Below are 23284 nucleotides of genomic sequence, written 5' to 3'. Positions count from 1 at the left end.
GCAAAGAAATGAATAGTTTATTGTAGTAGTGTGTCTTTTTAAATGTAATAACACTTCTAAAATATAATATTATACCTATACCTACATATACCTACAGTTAATTAGTGTAACATTCATCAATGATACAGTATATGTATGTATGTATGTATGTATGTATGTATGTATATATATATATATATATATATATTCACACACATATAATATATATGTATATGGACTACAGAATGAGTGTATTCATTCACATGTCTGTAATCCTGGACTAGGCAGGAGGACTGAGCTTTTGAGACAAGCCTGACTACGCAGTGAGACCTGTCTTTAAAAAGTAACTTAAGCAGTGAGCTGCTTTAGGTCCTTTGCGTACACTGTCTTTGAAACTTGTTGAGTGTTTTATAGCGCAGCCCTTTGTGTTAACTTGCCAAATCATCACTGGAAATAAATACTCGATCTGGATTTAGATCTCATAAAATGTACAGTCAAAAAAGCAAATTTACATACCCAAATTGTTCCAAATATTCTTAGAAGTTTCCCAATCATCGAACCGCGGCTCTGTTTGCACGTTTGGGTTTAAATTAAGCTGAATGAAATGGAAAATGCATTTCTACCACCACACCGCCCATATCTTAAGTATGCGAGGGCTTCGTGTGGAAAGTGGCTGCCCTATTGGACAGAGCAGGGGAGCGCGACACAGAAAAATACACGTAGCTGCCAGATCTGGGGCCACAGGGGTCTTTCTGTGGTGGGAGAAAAGGTAGGTACATTCATCTGCTCTACATTGTGATAAAACACTCAAGATAGATCAACTGGAAGGAAGAAAAGTGTGTTTGGGCTCATAGCTGCAAGAAGGTTCAGTCCAGGATCATCGGGATCCACTGTTTTGGTCAGAGATGAGGCTGGGTATTTAGATGGTGGTGAAAAAGTCCGGTGAAGGAGAGTGAAGAAGAGGGTGTTTGAGGGAGAGGGAGAGAGGGAGGGTCTAAGAAAAGATAAGCTAGATCCTGAGGAGATTGCCCAATGACTGGCTTCTTCCCCAGGCCCCACCTCCATCTGCGTCCATCAGCTCCCAATAGCGCCACCAGCTGGAGATAAAGGTTTTAACATATGAGACTCTGGGAACATCCCATCCAAATCCTGAGTGTGGCACCGGGGCTGTGTTCGAGATGAGGGTGGAGAGGGAAACAAGTGAATCAGAAGAGCGTTTGTAGCTTCCCTGAAGCAAATCTGGGGGTACAAAATGGAGAATGAGAGCAGGGCCACAACCTTCCCTGTCACCAACACTGCCACTGGTGCTCAGTTCATAGATAAATCAGCTTCATTATATATAGGTAATGGTTAATCTGATTCTTCACTACTCTCTGGAGTCAACTATCCATAGCCACCTGAGGTTCCCTGACCCCAGCGCCCATAGGGAGCCCCGTGTCTGCTTCACTGCACAGGTTAGGGAGGGGACTAGGAGCAGATAACGTAGCCTTGGCCACCAGGCTTCTCTGATCTGTGTCCTAAGGACAAAAGACAGCACACATTCTGGGTTCACCACGTGCAAATTGGACTCGAAGGCACAGGACTTTCCCCCTCATTTCATTTCATTTCAACACGTGCCCCTTGCGAACCTCACAGCAGCATCTGCCTCACTTGCCCACTGGGGTGATGCGACATTCTAGTTCTGGTGGATTAGGACCCATGGATTAGGACTCAGAGGTTGAGATTAGGTGTGAAGAGTTTGACAAGCTAAAGACGAGTTTGTCCAGAAGTGAGCTCACATTGGAAGCTTTGAGAGCCAGTAAACATTAGCCAGGCTTGCATGTGAGCTTGCTATTATATTTTCAATACCTCCTTCCCCCTTTCCTCCCTTCCCCCCTCTGTGTTTGTGTATGTATATGAAGTTGCTGGTATCATAGTTATCAGCTCCATTGCAGTGACATCCCAGGTCATCAAATACAGCACAAGGCATAGCAAATATCTCTTTGGGAAGTGAGAAGCGGAGTCACCCCCACTCTACCTTCTTTTCAAGATAACAGAACTGTCAGTCATAGATTTGCCTGAAAGGGGGAGTTGCATATTTTCTAACTTGCTCCATTTTTTTAAATGCCACAGATTTGCCAAAAATGGGGAAATCTGTAAATGAACGGTCGGCCTTCAATCTGCCCCAGGGGAGATTGCCTCCCTGGAGAACACCAGCCCAGAGGGACACAGGAGCGCAGGAAGCCAGGTAAGCCATGTTTGGGACTGAAAGGCACGGTAGTCATCTGTACCACCAAATCTTCTCAGAGATACAGGATGTCACTTGTCATTTAGTCATTTTGTTTTGATTTGAGGCAGGGTCTCATATATTCCAGGCTGGTCTCAGAAATCACTATAAGCCAGAGGTGAGGTTGGGGGCGGGGGGGGGGGGCTGTGCGCGCGCATGCCCATCCATGCATCGGCTTGGGTGTAAGCAATTCTCAGAAGTTTGTCTTACTTACAAGGCAAGCAAGCACTTTTGGTTGCAAGATATTTGATCACACTGTGAACTCTGAGATTGTGTTATTTACTGGAAAAACGTATTTCTAGTTGTGGTATGGCTCAGCCCTTACTTAGTACACACCTTTAATCCCTCTGGCTGGAACACTGACCCTTAGTACATCACACCTTTAATCCCTCTGGCTGGAACACTGAGCCCTTAGTACATCACACCTTTAATCCCAAACAAAGAAGGTACAGTTAATTTGTAGAAGGAAGCACCCATGTTTGAAATTGATATCTAACTGAATGACAGACAGAGTGACAAATCAGAGAGAGATTTGACAGAATAGGACCTGCCCAACTCTTACGAGAAGAGAGACGAAAGGGAAGCTAATTAAGAGAGCAGTGCAGAGAGAAGCAGGCAGGCAGTATTACCAGGAAAGTTATACAGAAACAGGTTGAAAAGAGAACAAGTGAGACACAGGTGAAGACAGAACGAGCCAGAGAATGAGAAGGAGCCAGATGGTTAGAACAGATTGCTAGAGTTAGTTTGAGGCCAAGCAGAGCAATTCAGGATAGGCCAAGAGAAGCCAGATGAAATCAATCAGCTTGGTGAAAAGTTTGAGCCAGAAGAGCTGAGCTGAACCAGCCAGCCAGAGCTCAGAAAGAACAAGAAAGGGTAATCTTATTCAGCAGCAAGTCTCAGGCTGAAAACACTCTAGGCCTAGATTAGATGGTACGGAGGCTACAGCTTCCAGGACTAGGCCTAGGTTAGCAGACTGAGGCCGACTGAGACTAAGCCTTGGAGACGACAATTACATCAGGAGAGTAAAAGTCACACTTACAGCTTTTACCTGCTGAACCTTGACCGGGAACTCTGGATCCTCCTGTCTCCATCTCTCTAGTGCTGAGATTCCAGATGTGCACCACCACATCTGGTGCTGGGGAACAAACCCAGGGCTGCTGGGTGCTAGATGAACACGGTAGCCCGAGCTATGCTTACAGCTGCTTGTCTTACTTGTCTAACAGTGACTTAATGGCTTGTGTTTTTTCAAGCCACAATTTCCTTTTGTAAAAACTATCTATTCTCCCACAATATAGGAATTTGGAGATGTAATATTCACCGAGGAGTGGAAAAGGAAGTTATGGTGCCACTACCCTAGAGAGATTTTAATAAATTGCACATGTGCACATGTGCACATGTGGTGGCTCTTTTTCCTGTGCACTTTATGCTTGTTTTCCCTCCATAAGACAGATCTTCCTATTTGATCTTTTCTTGTCTATTCATTTATCACAAACCCCTGTGTTCTAAATAGTTTTCTACACATGGATGGAACAGCCAGCTATACTGTGTGCTGTAGTGTAATGGGACTTCAGTGTTTTCGCCTATCAGTTAGAATTTAATTTTGCTACTTGTCTTAGGCAGAGTTTCTATTGGTGTGATGAAACACCATGACCAAAAGCAAGTTGGGGAGGAAAGGGTTTATCCAGCTTATGGTTCCAGATCACTCTTCATCATCAAAGGAAGTCAGGACAGGAACTCAAGCAGGGCAGGAACCTGGAAGCAGGAGCTGATCAGAGGCCATGGAGGGATGCTGTTTACCGGCTTGCTCACCCTGATTTCTTACAGAACTCAGGACCACCAGCCCAGGGACGGGCACCATTCACAACAGGCTGTGTCCTCCCTCATTGATCACTGACTAATGCCCTGCAGGCTTGCCTGCAGTCAGATCTCATGGGCAGGTTTTCTTAATCACAGTTCCTTTTTCACAGTGGGTACCTATGTGGTTCCTATGTAAAAGCAGCCTGAAGATCATGTCAGAAGTTCCTTCGTGCCTTCAGGGACCGAGGTTCTTTCTAGCATCCCACTCTGTCATCTTTTAAGATGACTGCCAGAGCTCCATGACATCACAGCTACAGTTCAGGAGGGAAAACGGGAGGGATGAGTGGTTGATGTTAACTCTCTGTCTAAGTGGATTCCTTGGAGGCTGACCAGCTGACACTACTTGCATCTCATTGGCTAAAACCACATTGCAACGACCTTTTGCAAAGGCCGTTGGGAAAGGAGTTGTTCCATGCCAAATCCGATTCTCTCCCTCTACGCACTGGCTTTCACTCTAAAGCATCTCGGTTTCTCGGCACCGCTCTAATTTGTATCTCTGTGCTGACTATGAGGTTGAGTGTCATTTCCATGCATTTCCTGGTTCTCCACTGACTTTCTATTGGGTGGTGGCCATTCAGGTCATTTGCCCATTGCTTGTGTATTTATTTTTACATTTGTAGTTCTTTATATGTCAAAAAAAAACAACCCAAAACAACAACAACAACAACAACAACAAAAACAAACCCAAAAACCATGGCCAAGCCAAGCATGGTGCTCGTGTCTGTAATTCCAGGACTCAGGACACAGAGACAAGAGGATCAGGGTGGATTCAGGGCCACTTAAGCCTACATGGCGAGGTCCAAGACAGTCTGGGCTACAGAGCAAGACCTGGCTCAAAAAATCCAAAATAAATCAGAACGTTCCTGTCCCAAGATGTACACTGCAAATATTTCTACCCATGTATCATAATTTCCTGCATTCTAGTGAGCATAGATTTTTAATTTTGCTGACATTAACTTATCAATGGTGTTCTCTTAAGGCTCACTGTTGTGTTTGCTACTCATCAAATACCTAACTTCCATAGACATTCATACCTCAAGTTCTGCCTCTCTGTCTCTCAGTCCATATGGCCACCCAGCTGCCTTAGCGCCATTTATATGAACGGCCTTCAGCTCCTGTCAGTGAGTAATATCTGTGCCTTGTCTTTTATTTATTTATTTATTTGTTTATTTATTTATTTATTTATCTTCCTTTCTTTTCTTTTCTTTTTTTCTTTCTTTCACTTTTTTTTTTTTTTTGAAACATTGGTCTCACTATGTAACCATGCTGGCCTTGAATTCACTACATAGTCTAGCTTGACCTTGAATTCATGACATTCCTGCTTCAGTCTCCTCAATGCTGGGGTTGCAAGCATGAGCCACTGTGGCCAATTTGTTGATTTTTTTTTAAAAAAGCTCCACACTATGTGCATATGGGTGGGTTTATCTCTAGACTTCTCATTGGTCTTGTTGACTACCTTGTGCCAGAACCACACTGTCTTCAATTCTGTAGCTTTGTGCTTAAAATCTAGTAGTGTGAGCCCTCCTACATCATTCTTTTTAAAGACAGGCCTGACTATTTTAAGTTTTGTGTTCCCATATAAATTTTAGAATCAGGATGTCAATTGCTACTCTCAAAAATATGCGGTTGAAATTGCTTTACCCTTACAGATGAATCTGGGGATCCTTGGCTGCTTCAATTGTTCAGTCCATGAATAAATCCCAACTTATTTAGTTGGCTGCATCCCCTCTGTTCAGATGCTTTAAAAACTAAGCCAGTGATGATGTGTAGGTCTAGGATGCGTTTTATACAGATTTTTAATTCTCGTATGTGTTATTCATATATGCATGTGTGTTCTGGAGTTTATGTGTGTTCATGTGTGTGACTATAGGTGTGTGTACTACGGTGTTCCTGTGGTGATCAGAAGATCACCTGGGGTGTCCTCACTTTCTACCGTGTTAGAGCAGAGTCTCTTTTTCTATGTAAGCTGTGCTAGTTGGCCTGCTCACTGGCTTACAGTGATGGCTTACAGCAAGCTTGCAAGGATTCTCCTGTCTCTGCCTCCCACCTCTCCATGGAAACACTGGGATCACAGATGTGCACAACTGTGTCTAGCTTTACATGGACTCTAGGGACCTCAACTCAGGTCCTGGAGCTTTCCTGGAAGGTGTTTTATCCCGGAGCCATCTCCCCAGCCTGGATTTATACATATTTTAATTAAATTTCTTGCTTTTAAAAAAATCTTATTTTACACACTAGTTTTTTCTATGTCTGCTTTTAAAGTATTTATTGATGAACAAAACACATTGGTAGTGCACAAAGATAGTTATCTTGTCAGTTGGGGAGAAGTGGTGAACTCTTACACGTTCACCTGGTATTCCATGATAGTGACAAATTTGCTTATTCTATTTTTTTTTATGTCACTGTCTTAGTTAGGGTTGCTATTGCTGTGACAAAACACCATGACCTAAAAGCAAGTTGGAGAGGAGAGGGTCTGTTTAGCCTATATTTCCACATGGCTGTCATCACCAAAGGAAGATGGGGCAGGAACCTGGAGGCAGGAGCTGATGCAGAGGCCATGGAGTGGTGCTACTTACTGGCTTGCTTCCCCTGGCTTGCTCAGTCTGCTTTCCTATAGAACCCAGAGCCACCAGCCCAGGGATGGCTCCACTCACAATGGTCTGGGTCCTCCCCTACCTACCGACTGATCAATTGATCAATTGATCGATAGTTGAGAATTTGCCCTACAGCTGGATCTCATGGAGGGATTTCCTCAACAGAGGCTCTTTCTCTTAATGACTCTAGCTTGTGTCAAGTTGACACAGAGCCAGCCGGTACAGTCACTTTGGGTTTTCTATGCTCTGAATCTTACCCTCTGTCTCCTTTCTCTTGTTTTTCGGGACTCTTTGAAGCTCTTGTTTCTCCTGACATATAGCACAGTCAAGTAAATCCTCAACAGCAATAATGTTGAATCGATATAGCTCTGATAGACATCTTTGTTCATTCCCTGCCACAAATCAGAAACCTATTCAGACTCACTCAACAATTAATTATAGAAAAATCCCAAAGAATCTAAGTCTAAGAAACGAAGCCTATCTTCACAGGAACTGGAGCAGCATCAGGAACCAGAAACACCCAGTCAGTTTCTCTGGGGCCCTTCCCTCTTGCTTCTCTTGTGAACTGCTCTGTTCTCCTCATTCTCTTTGTACAACTGGGAATTCTTCTCCATTTGCCCATAACCTAAATGGCAGCCCTTGCCAAGTTAACCTTTCACCTTGACCTTCGAAGGGAGAGAAATTGGTTGTCCACCTTTGGGTCAGGTATCTACCTCTATGCTGGTTAGGTAAAGGAACAGGGGAGAGGATTAATGGGCCATCCCCATGTCATCAGTAGGACCTGGGTCTACAAGACCCAAGGATAGGGGCTAAAGAGATGGCTTGGTCGTTAAGAGATGTTCTTGCATCATCAGGTAACCAACCACACACGTATGATATATATTTATAACTTATATGTATATAATATACTTATATATATATAATACACACACACACCCACATATATATATTCACACCAATACACAGGCATTGAAATAAATCTTGAAAGAAACAAAAAAGTCAGGGAGAACCAGGCAACCCTTGGTGTATCTATTGTTATCTGTTAGGGTCTGGATCTCGCACGAGAGAATACTAAAGGATGAAGAATACTAAATGCATGAAGTAAAAAGCTACAGATTGAGGTAGGGACAGCAGGGACTGCTGGCTGCAGGTTAGAGGACTAGTTGGCTAGGGTCTTCAGAATGGCTGCAAGAACCACAGGCCTTTAGTCTCTGAAAACTTGGGGGTAGGGTTGCTGATAAGAGGCATGCATCGCTTTATGATCAGTACCTACCCACAAGGTTCTAGAATTGTCTGCAGCTCAGACAATTACGGAGCACGATTCCATGTACTGAGTTACAGTGATGCTGGGCGAGGTGATCAGAAGGAAGCACAGTCAGGGCAGAACACTGCTCCTTACAGAGAGACACTGGAATGGTGCTTCATTTGCTGAGCTAACTGTAACACATCATTATTAGAATCGGTGTTGTGTGACTTTTCCCAGCGAGTGTATTTCTATTAACCGTAGAAACAGAGGTCAAAGGTAGATCAAAGCAATGATTCTGCCAGGTCCAGTGCGGTGATCCAATGGGTCTCCTGGGGTTACTTACAGGAGCATGGGTCAGGAGTTATTTGCAAGAACACAAGAGCATCAGGTAGGAACATCACAGAAAATCCTATCCCAGCATGGGCAAACAACTCACAAAACTACATTGCCGGAGTGCCCCATGCAAGATTCAGGCAGCTACACCACCAAAGGCTCCTCTCCTCCTCGTTCCTGCCAGCTCCCAGCCATGGTTTACTGCTTATGTAACTTGACTAGGTGGAGTCAAGTTCCGTGACTAACATCTACTGATCCATCTCAAACACAACCACTGCCATGAATTCTCTAGCACCACTAAAGACTCCAGTGTGGTACTGTGAGTCTGAAGTTCTGAAGCTGGACAAGGACCAGGTTCCATATTGGAAACTGTTTCCATGGAAACACACAAATGGCACAAACAGTTACTCTGGGGGCAGCTTGTTCATCAGTGCTTGCTCCAGTTGTTGCTACAAGAGAGCCTTACAGTAACAAAGTTTCTTAAAATAAAACACAACAAAAGTGTAAACAAGCCCAGAGACTTAAGAAGTAGTAGTAACTAACTGTAGCAATGTAGCCACTTTTTTAAAAAGATTCCTTTTCCAGTCAGTACACTGTGGACCAGAGGTGGGTGACTAGGAAGACTGTAGGGAGTAGGAGTGGGGTATCAAGTTTTAAAAGACAAGCAATTTTGGACACGGGTCAAATATTTCAAGATGCTAAGAAATGGTTGTTTATTTCCTCGGACTCTCTCATGATATGGCAGTTATTTTTTTTTCCCAGCCATGTGTAAGTCTTTGCATCTTTTGGAGAGACACCCTGGAATATTTCAGATGGGACAAAATGATGTCCAACATTTGCTCCAAAATAATGCAGGCTGAGGGAGCAGTGGGAGGAGCGGAGATAAAACACAGGCCTTGAGCAGGGAGGGCTGTTGGGGCCTGGGGTACATGTTTGAGACGTTCCTCATAGTTCTCTGTCTACTTGAGTGTGATTGAAACATCTCCATAGTAAAAAGTTTGAGGTTTTTTTTTTTTAATTAGGTTCATATTGAAAGCTTTTTAAATTGTTGTTTATTTGATTATTAGTCATTCTGGACTAGAACTGGTGGGTGCTCAGGGCACTAAGCTACATGCCACATTCTAAAGCTTATTTGGAAAACAAAAAACAAAACTTAAAAAAGAAAAACAAATGGTGCAATTTTTCAGAGAAGCTGCCCAGGTCATGGATTCCGTAATGTCTGCTTTCCCATGGAGCCCATAACCACCATCCCAGGGTTGGCACCACCCACAATAGCTTGGGCCCTTCCCCATAAATCACTAAGAAAATGCCCTACAGTCTCGCCTACAGCCAGATCTTATGGAGGCAGTTTCTTAATTGAGGTTCTCTCCTCTAGATGACTTTAGCTTATATCAAGTTGACATAAATATCCAGCACAAAGGACTTGCTAGCCTATGCCTTATAGCTCACATTTCTACTGCCAACTGACGTGACAGTGACCATTTATTTAGCAAGGGACATACAAACCAGCCTTCTCCGTGTCCACATGGGAAGCAGCTGAGCTCCCCACACAGGCTGCCCCTTTCTGTGACCCTCCAGCAAAGCATCAGAAGATTCCAGACCCTCAGCTGTGGAGACTGAAGGGAGGGTGGTTTCACCTATGAACGTCTATTTTTACACAGTCTGTGACTTACATTCCACAGCTTGAGATGCTAATTTCATATACTTTTGACAGCTGCGTCTTCTTTGCAGAATTTCTAATCTTTTTCCCCCCTCTTCCTGATGTTGAAGAGACATGCTTGCCCTTCCCCACAAGGCCTTAGAGATGTGGGCTTTAAAAGGTCACGTACCTCTCTCAAGTGTGACCCTAGAGGTGAATGAGTCTCTCTGGCCATCTGTACCTGCAGCCAGGTGTGGTAGGGGAACAGACAGGGGCTGAGAACTGCAACAACTCTAATGGAAAGTCCTGGAAGGCACAGTCCATGGCCTCACTCATCCCCTTTGCCATGTAGTAATACTTACACAGGCTGGGCGGAAGCTCCATGGTAAATACTGCATAAAGTGGGCGGGCTAGAGCAACCCTGTAACCCCAGCACTCCAGAGGCAGGAGAGGGAGCAAGAGCTCAAGGTCGTCCCAGACTGCATAGCGACTCAGAGGCCAAAAGCAGGCTGGTCAGTGGTGTCACTTGCCTTTAATCCCAGCATTCAGGAGGCAAAGGCAGGTGGATCTCTGTGAGTCTGAGGCCAGCCTGATCTACAGATTGAGATTCAGGACAGCTAAGGGCTCCCGGAGATGGGCTAAGAAGCCACAGTAACAAATCTGTCCCTTTAACAGTGAGAAAGGTGCTGGGCTCAACAAGGCATCCTGCTCCAAGTGCAAAGCCTCCAAACAGTCATAGAAAACACAAGATCTCAATGTGAGCAAAGTGGCGTTCCCTATTGCTGTGTCCAAGTACCAGACAAAAGCAGCTTAAGGAGCTGTTTCCTTCGGCCGCAGTAGAGGGGATACGGTCCATGGGAAAAGCATGGCGGCAGGAGCTTGAGACAGCTCATACTGTGTCTGCAGTCATGTTGTAGACATAGTGTGTGGGCTCAACTCACTTTCTAGGTTGGTTTGTTTGTTTAGTCCAAGACTTCAGCCTAAGGAATGGTTCTGCCCACAGGGGAGGCTCTTCCTAGTCCAAGTAACCAAATCTAGATAATGCCTCACGGACATGACCAGAGGGTTGTCTACCAGGTGATTGTAGGTTCTGTCAAGACGGCAATCAATGCTAACGACCACACAGACACATGAAGGAAACCTCATGTACCTTGGAGCAAATGCAGAACCAAAACTGGAGTCTTCTCTCCAGTCCTGGCCCGATTGCCCTCGTGGGTTTCAGGGATATGGGGAATTCAATCCTACATCTTTTTTTTCCATTTTTTATTAGGTATTTAGCTCATTTACATTTCCAATGCTATACCAAAAGTCCCCCATACCCACCCACCCCCACTCCCCTACCCACCCACTCCCCCTTTTTGGCCCTGGCGTTACCCTGTACTGGGGTATATAAAGTTTGCGTGTCCAATGGGCCTCTCTTTGCAGTGATGGCTGACTAGGCCATCTTTTGATACATATGCAGCTAGAGACAAGAGCTCCGGGGTACTGGTTAGTTCACAATGTTGTTCCACCTATAGGGTTGCAGATCCCTTTACCTCCTTGGCTACTTTCTCTAGCTCCTCCATTGGGAGCCCTGTGATCCATCCATTAGCTGGCTGTGAGCATCCACTTCTGTGTTTGCTAGGCCCCGGCATAGTCTCACAAGAGACAGCTACATCTGGGTCCTTTCGATAAAATCTTGCTAGTGTATGCAATAGTGTCAGCGTTTGGATGCTGATTATGGGGTGGATCCCTGGATATGGCAGTCTCTACATGGTCCATCCTTTCATCTCAGCTCCAAACTTTGTCTCTGTAACTCCTTCCATGGGTGTTTTGTTCCCAATTCTAAGGAGGGGCATAGTGTCCACACTTCAGTCTTCATTCTTCTTGAGTTTCATGTGTTTAGCAAATTGTATCTTATATCTTGGGTATCCTAGGTTTTGGGCTAATATCCACTTATCAGTGAGTACATATTGTGTGAGTTCCTTTGTGAATGTGTAACCTCACTCAGGATGATGCCCTCCAGGTCCATCCATTTGGCTAGGAATTTCATAAATTCATTCTTTTTAATAGCTGAGTAGTACTCCATTGTGTAGATGTACCACATTTTCTGTATCCATTCCTCTGTTGAGGGGCATCTGGGTTCTTTCCAGCTTCTGGCTATTATAAATAAGGCTGCTATGAACATAGTGGAGCATGTGTCCTTATTACCAGTTGGAACATCTTCTGGATATATGCCCAGGAGAGGTATTGCTGGATCCTCCGGTAGTACTATGTCCAATTTTCTGAGGAACCGCCAGACTGATTTTCAGAGTGGTTGTACAAGCCTGCAATCCCACCAACAATGGAGGAGTGTTCCTCTTTCTCCACATCCACGCCAGCATCTGCTGTCACCTGAATTTTTGATCTTAGCCATTCTGACTGGTGTGAGGTGGAATCTCAGGGTTGTTTTGATTTGCATTTCCCTGATGATTAAGGATGTTGAACATTTTTTCAGGTGCTTCTCTGCCATTTGGTATTCCTCAGGTGAGAATTCTTTGTTCAGTTCTGAGCCCCATTTTTTAATGGGGTTATTTGATTTTTTGAAGTCCACCTTCTTGAGTTCTTTATATATGTTGGATATTAGTCCCCTATCTGATTTAGGATAGGTAAAGATCCTTTCCCAATCTGTTGGTGATCTTTTTTGTCTTACTGACGGTGTCTTTTGCCTTGCAGAAACTTTGGAATTTCATTAGGTCCCATTTGTCAATTCTCGATCTTACAGTACAAGCCATTGCTGTTCTGTTCAGGAATTTTTCCCCTGTGCCCATATCTTCAAGGCTTTTCCCCACTTTCTCCTCTATAAGTTTCAGTGTCTCTGGTTTTATGTGGAGTTCCTTGATCCACTTAGATTTGACCTTAGTACAAGGAGATAAGTATGGATCGATTCGCATTCTTCTACACGATAACAACCAGTTGTGCCAGCACCAATTGTTGAAAATGCTGTCTTTCTTCCACTGGATGGTTTTAGCTCCCTTGTCGAAGATCAAGTGACCATAGGTGTGTGGGTTCATTTCTGGGTCTTCAATTCTATTCCATTGGTCTACTTGTCTGTCTCTATACCAGTACCATGCAGTTTTTATCACAATTAAAGTAAAGCATTAGGTCAGGCATGGTGATTCCACCAGAGGTTCTTTTATCCTTGAGAAGACTTTTTGCTATCCTAGGTTTTTTGTTATTCCAGATGAATTTGCAAATTGCTCCTTCTAATTCGTTGAAGAATTGAGTTGGAATTTTGATGGGGATTGCATTGAATCTGTAGATTGCTTTTGGCAAGATAGCCATTTTTACAATGTTGATCCTGCCAATCCATGAGCATGGGAGATCTTTCCATCTTCTGAGATCTTCTTTAATTTCTTTCTTCAGAGATTTGAAGTTTTTATCATACAGATCTTTCACTTCCTTAGTTAGAGTCACGCCAAGATATTTTATATTATTTGTGACTTCAATCCTACATCTTAAACTTTTATAAAGACATTCATGCTAATAGCAACAGTTAAGTATCTTTCAGTTTAAAGGAAAGGCTGCATGCCAACCCTCCTCTGGTTTTAATTTCCTAGCATGTTAGTTGTGGAGCAGAAGACTCAAATCAAAGCTATTTGAACACCATCAGGATTCAGTACGCTAGTCCCTTGTCAAAGGCAAGTTCAAGGCAATTGATCACTGATCCAACACTTTGCAACAAGAAGATGGCAGGCTCAGAGAACAGAATAGTTAGCCAGACGTGGTGGCGCACGCCTTTAATGCCATCACTCAGGAGGCAGAGGCAGGCAGATCTCTGTGAGACTTCAAGGCCAGCCTGGTCTACAAAGTGAGTTTCAGGACAGTCAGGGGAGTTGGGGGTGGGGGTTGGGGTATGGGGACAGACAACCAAAAGCATTTCCCAGTAGGAATGGTGTTGTGAGGGTAAAGAGTAGAAGGCTGAGCACAGGTTCCATATTCAGAGAACCCATTGTTTTTTACCTGTCCATATTGAGAATGGAAATTCCAGGAAAAGTTATACCAAAAACAAACAAAAACAAAAAAACTGAAAAAAGAAAAACCAAACCCACAAATAAACAAGCAAACAACAACAACAACAAAACAAACAAACAAAAAGCAGGTGAGCCCCACTGATAGAGAAAGTTTACGACTTTGAAAGTATTATCAGTGTTCTGAGGGATTGAAAAAAGGATGTTCTTGTCAAAGGTCTTAACCATATCACAGTGCTTGATAAATAATGAAGTCCTGAAGGCAGAATAGCCAGAATCTCCATCGTCAAATGGCACGGCTCTTACATATGCTTCATAAATCTGGGAATTAGAAACACATTTCTGGCTCTTATTGGTGTTCCTCTGGCTGTTTTTATTGTCAGTCTGACTTTTTAAAAGGGTCTTATGTAGCTCAGGATAGGTTTAAGTTCAATATGTGGCTAAGAATGACCCACTGGTTGCAGGACATATGTAGGACAGACATTAATTTCCAGTGTCTTCCTTAATGTCCCTCCATTGTCTCTCAGTAAACTAGAGCTTACTAACTCAGCCAGATGTCAGGAACCCTTCTGTCACTGTGTCCTTCCCCTCCCGACATACACTAGTGTTCTAGGTATATCTGGCACACCCAACTCTTTTAGGGGTTCTGGGGGATTGAACTCAAGTCCTTATGCTTGCTCAGCAAGCACCTAACTAAGCCATCTTGACAGACCTTCTTGCTGTTGATTTTGTTTGTGCCTCAAGATAGGGTCCCACTATGCAATCTTGCTTGGTCTGGAACTCCCTGTGTAGATCAGGCTGGCCTTGAGCTCATAGACATCCACCTGCCTCTGCCTTGGATTAAAGATGTGCACCACCATGACCAGCTAATAGCCATATGTTTAAAGACCTGCCCATACCACCAGGCAAACAAGCTTAAGGCTTTAGCCCCACTCTCTTACTGCCTCCCCTCCCCTAGAGCCCCGCTAAGGCCCTTCAAGGCTTCATAGCCCACGTCTTGAGGAACTTGGGTCCTTGTCCTGTGCTGTACCAGGCATCTGGGCTACATATAGGAACCAAATCATTTCCCCCTTTCCTCCAGCCTTCTCCTCTTGTGGAAGTGTGGACAAGGAGCTATGTTTCCAGCTTTGTGCCCCCAGCCTGTGGTGAGAGACCCATGAAACACTGACACTCAGAGTCCCTAGGGCCACATTTTTCTTGTAGCACAAGAACCCATGGGAGACTTCCTTAGTTCACCTTTGACTAATGTCTTGGGATTGCTGCCCTGTGTTAGAGATTTGGGAGAGTGCTGTAGAGACCAAAAGGAGCAACAAACATGACCTGCAGCATCCTGGGGGGTTCCAGGACTCAGCCTGCACACTGCGCCCTGAGGGGGAATATGACCTCTTCCCATTTCTTCTTTTCTCTCTGACTGGAGTAATTGGTGCTGTCAGTCCTGGATCCCGACACTGCCCGTCATGCAATTGTCAAACCTCTAAATTAAGACCTCGACTCTGCGGCATGGAATAATAACATGCTCTATTTTGGCTGAGTTTAATGACCGTGCCAAGATTCAAGTCTTGCCAGGTTGCAAGGTCACGTGGGTGCCGGAAAGCCTGCCTTACCCTGGCCTGGAGAGAGCTAATTGTGTATAAGGAAAAGAAATGAGATTGTGCTCCACTCAAGACAGACCATCAAATAGCAGGTGGCTGGTTTTCGGAGAACCATAGGAGGGACCTGGCACGCCCAGCTCAGCTTACAACTCCCCTGAGCAGGTTAGAGACAGCCTGCTCCTTGGAGTGTTCGCAAGTTGCCTTCATTACCTTTCTAGCAAAAACTAAAGAATCGTGCAGAAGCCCAATTCAGCTTGACCCACAGGGGCCTCGAAGCCTAGTATTCACACCCAAGAGCAGCCGACCACAAGACTGGATGGAGTTTAGTGACTGTTGTAATAACAGCAAGACCTGAAAGATATCAATCCTGGCTAACTCTGCAAGGCAGTGTGTGTGTGTGTGTGTGTGTGTGTGTGTGTGTGTGTGTGTGTCTTTCTCGTGGCAGCCCAGGGAAGGCCTTGTTGGTGATGAGGAAGGCTGAGATGGCAGAGACTTCCTGCCAAAGGCAGGCACATGAACTTGGAAGAGGAGCCTGAAGAGCCTTCCAGCAGCTTGCCCACAAGCTTGTGAGAGACTGAACCAGGGGCTTCATGGTCCGCAGAAGCCAATGAAGAGAATAAATGCAAACTTTTGGGCTATTTTTATGGTGATCAATAAACAATATATTGGCAGTATAGAAGGCAGGCTGAAGAGATGGCTCAGTGGGTAAGGGCACTGACTGGTCTTCTGAAGATCCTGAGTTCAAATCCCAGCAACCACATGGTGGCTCACAACCACCCATAATGAGATCTGACGCCCTCTTCTGGTGCATCTGAAGTCAGCTACAGTGAACTTATGTATAAAATAAATAAATCTTTGGCTTAGAGCAAGCAGGGACTGAGCGAGCCGAGTTGACCTGAGCGAGCAGGGCCAACCAGAGTGAGCAGGGCCGACTGGAGTGAGCAGAGGTCCTAAAAATTCAATTCCCAGCAACCACATGAGGGCCCACAACCATCTGTACAGCCACAGTGTACTCATATACATAAAATAAATGAATCTTTGGAAAGAAAAGAAATAGAAGGAGATTCTTTATAAGCCAATGATGCTGAGTACTGTATCTCTCCGAGCTCCGCTCTTCCTGGTCCCTGTCAACGGGATCCCTGCAGTTGGCTGTCTTCACAGACCTTAGACTAGCTTGCTGTCCACGGTCCATATCTTTAAACCAGGTGGGAATGAACCCTGAGGGGGAGTCTGTGCTTTCCTGGGAGCAGCTAAGACCAGGCCTTCAAGATGGCGTCCAAGCAAGGCTTCTTTCTCCCTGTGCCTGCTTCAGTACCTTCATAGGCTTTTAGAAGCTCTGCCTTAGTGAATCTCTTGTACCTGGACCTCACAGGAATCCGACTCAAGACACACCTGTATTGGACTCTGCCTCCTTAAAATTAAAAAAAAAAAAAGCATTATCAGGTTCTGAAAGATGTTCTTTCATTCTCACAACTCGCAAAGATGATTATTGAACCAAGAAAACAGAAGCAGATAAATTCAAATATATAATTGATCCAATTATTTTTCAAAAAGCATTTGCCAGGCTACTAAGATGAGTGACCACAAAACAAAAATCTTTTTGTTTTGTTTTGCTTGTTGTTTTTGTTTTTCTTTTTTTTTTAATTAATTAATTAATTTATTATATGTGTGTACACTGTAGCTATCTTCAGACACTCCAGAAGAGGGCATCAGATTTTTGTTACGGATGGTTGTGAGCCACCATGTGGTTGCTGGGATTTGAACTCAAGACCTTTGGAAGAGCAGTCAGTGCTCTTAACTGCTGAGCCATCTCACCAGCCCCGTTTTTGTTTTTTGGTTTTTTTTTTTTTTCTTTTTTTTTTTTCCCCCGAGACAGGGTTTCTCTGTGTAGCCCTGGATGTCCTGGAACTCATTTTGTAGACCAAGCTGGCCTCGAACTCAGAAATTCGCCTGCCTCTGCCTCCCGAGTGCTGGGATTAAAGGCATGCGCCACCATGCCCAACTCGGTTTTTGTTTTTCAAGACAGGTTTTCTCTCTATAGTCCTGGCTATCTTAGAACTAGGGCTGGCCTTGAACTCAAAGATCCACCTGCCTCTGCCTCCCAGTGCTGGGATAAGGGGATGTGCCACCACACCCAACTAAACAAAGCAAATTCTTTAGCGGCCTTTCCAGAAGGGCCTGGGAGAACCATCAGCCACTCTCAGAATCTGACTCTTGGGCCTAAGGATAGTGAGTGGGCTTCCCAGGTCAATCACAGCCACATGCAAGGCCTGAAGCCTGACCTGCTGGGGCGTCACAACAGTCATTTGGTTAATAATAATGTCATCCCAGAGCTGCCAGCAGTGTAAAGTCAGCTGTGGCCCCTTCCATGTTCCTCTGAAGCGTGTTGACACAATCACATATTCATGGAAAAAAAAAAAAGTCAGACCAGAGGAGGTCTAGGTTTGATAACAACAGTTTCGGATCACACTGGCTCTGGCAGTCTCCCTAATCCTGTCACTGGACCTGTAATGACTCAACAGAGGTCTCTGCAACTCAGCTGCCTTGCCAGCACAGAGGAAAGGGCTGGACCACAAGACCTATGGGGTGCCCTTCTCTCCAGTTTTCACCCTCAGGATAAGTGGGGGTGCGATAAAGGATGGATACTACACAGCTGGACCTCAGCCCACATTAAGCACACACCAAGCAACTCCTATTGTTGCCTTTTTCTTTATTATGTTTCTGTCTATCTGTCTGTCTGTCAGTCAGTCAGTTTATCTGAGACAAGACCTTGCTGTGCAGCTATGTAGCTCAGGCTGGCCTTGAACTTGTGACGTTTCTGCCCCAGCCTCCCAGGTGCTGGCAGAACAGCCATGTGCCACCATACCTGGCCCTCTTTGCTCTCTTGATTCACAGAGTCTTAGAAGCTAGTTCCTTTCCAGGAAGTGGGTCATGTTAAAAATGTATGTAAAATATTCATGGAAACAGCACAACACACTGTGTTTACAAATCCGTCGGAAAAACATAAACATCCAAAGCTCGCAACCAGAAAAAGACATGAAAAGATTATTCACCAGGCTACAAACCAGCTTCATGAGTAGAGAAAAAAAAAGCAAGACATTGATTTCATTGAGCAAACTAGCACTTCAGAAACAAAGCTCTGATACCGGAAAGAGCACTGTGGAGAGAATAGAGATTAGGTACAAACTGTCTAGAGCTGCCCGAGGTCTGAATGTAGAAAAGCAATAAGAACTGCTCCTAATCTTCGACTAAGAGGCCGTGGAGATGAAGTGCTCAGAGGCCAGATGTGGAGGCTCAGCCCTGAGATGCTTCATTTGACCACAGTTGTTCGCCGTGCGCACCCACTGTGGGAGGCTTTGTACTGCACTACTGACTTAGCAGAGAATCGAGGGGACAGGAAGCAGCCCTGCTTCATGGGGCCCATGTTCCAGTGAGCGCTGGTACCCAGAGCTCCTGAGTCTGGCTGGGAACTAGGCAAAGCTCTTCACCCTTCATCCCTGAACCCTCTGCATGGCAGTGCTTACTGCTTGACTGGAGGTGAGGCCTCTACACCAGAGGTGCCATTCCTTTATTCAGACCTCTAACCCCAGCTTTGACTTTTGAGGTGTGGAATGAGACCCACAGAACCACACTCTCTGCCCTTCCCTGACTTTTTGTTAATGTTTGTGTGTGTGTGTGTGTGTGTGTGCGTGTGTGTGTGTGCCTAAGTCAGAGGACAGCTTGCAGGAATCATCAGCTCTTACTTTCCACCATATAGGTTTCAGGGATGGTATTTGATCAAGACATTAGGCTTGGCACCAAGCCTCCTTTACCGGCTGAGCTATCTTAATGGCTCCTATTGGTTTATTTTTGTCACGGGGTTTCAACTGTGTAATTCAGTCTGGCTTCAAACTCGAGGTCCCTAAATGCTTGGATTACAGAAATATATCACCATGCTAAGCTTCTCCAGATTTTACAAAGAAAGCTTTTAAATAGGAGAGTCATGGTGGTATAGACCTGTAATCCCAACTACAACAGGGACTGAGGGGGACATGGCAAAAATCTACATCAAGGACTGAGTGGGCTACAAGCAGGGTCAAGGTTACCCTGGGTAACTTAGAGAAACTCTGTCTCAAAATAAAAAGTGGCCAAAACCAAACCAAAACAAAACCAGAAACAACAACAACCAAAAGTCTGGGGACATTAGCTCATGAGAAAACACTCACATAGGGTGAATGAAGCCCATTTCAGGAAGAAAGGGAGGGAGGGAGGGAGGGAGGGAGGGAAGAAGGAAGAGAGGGGGGGAGGTGTTAAACATATAAACTGAAAGACATTGAACAGACTCAAAAGATGGCAGCCTCTTTTATATTTGAGTTCCATCTTTCTCCATTCTTTGTTTTCTCTGAGTTATGTGAAAGTGCACAAGACTCCCAAGTCTTCACCCCTAAACACCCCTCCTTCCACATACAGCTCCTGCGAGTAAGGATGACCCCGTACATGGTCACAGTGGTCTGTCACACTCACCCCATAGTAAAGCCAACGTCTGGCCATGCACAAATGCTCCTGATGTCCCCAGACCATCACAGGGGGCACTGTGGTCCAAGATGTAACCAAGTCACTGCATATATATTAGTCTCTCTCTCTCTCTCTCTCTCTCTCTCTCTCGTGTGTGTGTGTGTGTGTGTGTGTGTGTGTGTATTCAAAATACCTACAAGTCAAAAGTTACAATCAGGAAAGTCTTAGTCTGTGTCCTGATGCTCTGGAAGCAGTCATTTTTACTAGTTATCCCTGGGGGCGGGGAGTGAAGAAATACATATCTAAGAGGAAGGAAAGGGAAGGAGGGAGGGAAGAAGGGAGAGAAGGGGAGGTATTAAATATATAAACTGAAAGACATTGAACAGACTCAAAAGATGGCAGCCCCTATTATATGTGTGTTTATGCATATGCCACAGTGTGCATATGGAGGTCAGAGGGACACTTGCAGGACTCAGTTCTCACCTCCTACTGTAGGTCCTGGGGACTGAATTCAGGTCATTAGGCTTGCCAGCTGTTGCTTTTACCATGTTGCTTTCCATCCAGTTAACATCTTCTGAGTCAGTTCTGTTACAACAGCAGCTGCACACACTCTTTCCCACCTTGCTTCTTCAGCTCAACTCTGGAGACCAGCTCCATTTGGTGACCCGTTTCTCATGCTCATTTCTACAGTAGCATCGCACTTGGTTGTATGAAGCTATATGGTTTGTCCAACCAGTCTCCTTAGGTGGGGATTTAGGTTGTTTCTAACATAGAGCACCGAAAGACAAAGCTGCAACAAATTAACTTGGTGTGTGCCTTGTTCTGCATTCTAGGATTAAGTCTTCAGGGAAAACCCTAGTATAGAATTTCTGGGATAAACTCATGGATACTTCTAGAAGTTTTTGCTCAGTTCCCCTCCATAAAAGGCTGAATGATCTGTCTTCAAAACCAAAGGGTGTGTTGGTGCATACTTCTCAGTTTTGCTTTAATAATCACAATAGATTTCAATGAAGACAACTGGGGTTGTTTTAGCTTTAAGAGGCTGGAGTGATGGCCACCCACAAGGAGCACGGGGGTGTGCCAGACCAGATCCAGGGCTTGGCTGTAGACTGGACAGGCATGCTCCAAGGTGCTCCTGAAGGGAAGGAATTTTCCATTCTGTGCTGTCATTTTTCTGACTCACTCCTGTGGAGCAGACTTGCCCCTCTCCTGGGAAGAGCCCATAACTTTGTAGAGGACACACAGTCATTGACAGCTGAGGCTCCTTTCTCAAGAACAAATGACAATTGCACTTAGAAGACTGTGCCAAGGATATTCCTCTGAGACCCCCACAAAGAGAGAGAGAGAGAGAGAGAGAGAGAGAGAGAGAGAGAGAGGAAGGAAGGAAGGAAGGAAGGAAGGAAGGAAGGAAGGAAGGAGGAAGGAAGGAAGGAAGGAAGGAAGGAAGGAAGGAAGGAAGGAAGGAAAGAAAGAAAGAAAGAAAGAAAGAAAGAAAGAAAGAAAGAAAGAAAGAAAGAAAGAAAGAAAGAAAGAAAAAGAAAGAGCCTTTTAGCCTGAGAGAGCTAAGCCGGGAAAGCCCTCAGACTGTCACGAAGCAGAACCACTCCAAGGAGCAATGTTTTAGAAACAGCAAGAACTTAGCAGGCTGCATGGAAAAATAAGGCACAGCCTGAGAAGAACAGAAAGCAGCCAATGGTCAGTCCCGGGAAGGAACAAACAGGCAGCGGGGAGAAAACCAGGAGTGCGACAGCAGCTCTTGTTGGCAAACAGATTTTGTCCCTGGAAAATAATAGTGTGTTAGCTAAAGGGACTCTTCTCTTTCAAGGAAGCTGGGAGGAGAGCGCCGTGCAAAGCGGCTACAAGGAAAGGGTTTGTAGGATGGTGTTTGTGGCTGTTTTGCTGAGGAGTACTAGGAGGGCCCCCTCCCCCAGATCTGCCTCAATCAGCAGATATACAAAGATCCTGGGGGGGGGGGTACGCCAGGTACCCCGCTTGGCAGCCCGGGGAGGGGGTAGAATCAGTCAAGCCATCCCTCCACTCTAAGCACTATATTAGGGCAGCAAGTTAACTTTCCAGTCAGGAGAGATGAAGATGAGAGCCCTAAGAGCTCCCAGCTCTGTCTCTAGAGCTGGAGACTTGGGGGGGGGGGGGGCTGGCTTCTGAAGTGGGAGGCATCTGCCAAGTGGGCAGGAAGAACCTAAGTCTGGGGTGCTGGAGGATCCCCCCCCTTTATTGAGAGACAGTGAGAGCCTGCTCTGGCTGAAATGGAAGCAGTGTTCTGATTAGAACTCCTACACTAAAATTTTTGGAAAGAAAAGGGCAATTTCTGGAAAAGGGACTTTTTTTTTTTTTTTTAAAGCCAGACAGATGAGCATATCTGGTAAGTGCCTTAACACTGTGAATGCCAGGAAATAGCTCACTGTAAAATTTGGCTTCATGATTCTCTGGAAAAAAAATTTTTTTTTTTTCAGAGATTGATGGATGTGACAGATTGAGATATTTTTCTCAGGTAAATTGAGCGACTCGGAAGCAGCCCTGCCCTTCCCAGTTCATCATGAGCTCCCGTAGTTACAGCGCCCTATCAACTCAGACTCTAAATTTATGCACATCAAAAGGTTAATGTTGTTTTAAAGTAACTTTTCTCCTTATTATGTAAGTGACACATTTATTGTAGAGAAAAAAAAATTTAAACACACGAGTACAAAGAAGAAAATTCCCTCTGAACCCCTACAGCCAGCTACAAGTATGGTGCAGTACTTTCTGTGGTTGTTCCTGCAATCCCCCAACCCCCAGGAATTCTTTTATTATTACTGTGTGTGGGCTTGTGTCACGTGCAGGGATAGGGCCACTCACCACCTTCCACCATTCAATTCAGTCTTCAGGCTCCAGCAGCAAGTGTCCTTAGCCGCTGAGACACCCCACTGGCTCCTTTTATTTAAAAGGACATATACATGCTTAAAAGTCAACCTATAAGCAAAATAAATAGGATGTAGCAGTTCATGCTTGTAATCCAGCACTTGGGGGAGAGGAGGTAAAAAAATGAAGAACACCAAGTTCAAGTCCAGCCTGGTCTACATTGTGAATTCCAAGCTAGCATGGGCAACAGAGTATGAGCCTATCTATGAAACAAAATCAAGCCAAACCAGACACCATAACAAAATTATAAAATGATATAAGCATCTATATATCTTATTAAAATATATAGGCATCTTTTCAGATTATTAAGTATTAGTCTAAAATCATTCTAACCATACAGTATTCCATTGGACAGATATGTCACTATTTAAACAGTAAA

General features: G+C 44.8%; 1 protein-coding gene across 1 annotated transcript in view; it reads left to right on the top strand.

The window, feature by feature from the left end:
- The window catches only part of Ngef (neuronal guanine nucleotide exchange factor), a 97042-nt gene that overhangs the window by 31006 nt on the left and 42752 nt on the right, over window positions 1–23284 (top strand). Inside the window, exon 3 of the mRNA NM_001111314.1 lies at window positions 2092–2206. Within this exon, the coding sequence (NP_001104784.1) occupies window positions 2092–2206 (115 nt within the window). The remainder of the gene's footprint in view (window positions 1–2091; window positions 2207–23284) is intronic.

The sequence above is a fragment of the Mus musculus genome, chromosome 1, assembly GCF_000001635.26.
Source record: "Mus musculus strain C57BL/6J chromosome 1, GRCm38.p6 C57BL/6J".
Taxonomy (NCBI): Eukaryota; Metazoa; Chordata; class Mammalia; order Rodentia; family Muridae; genus Mus; species Mus musculus.
This window is presented reverse-complemented; position numbering and strand designations above follow the sequence as displayed.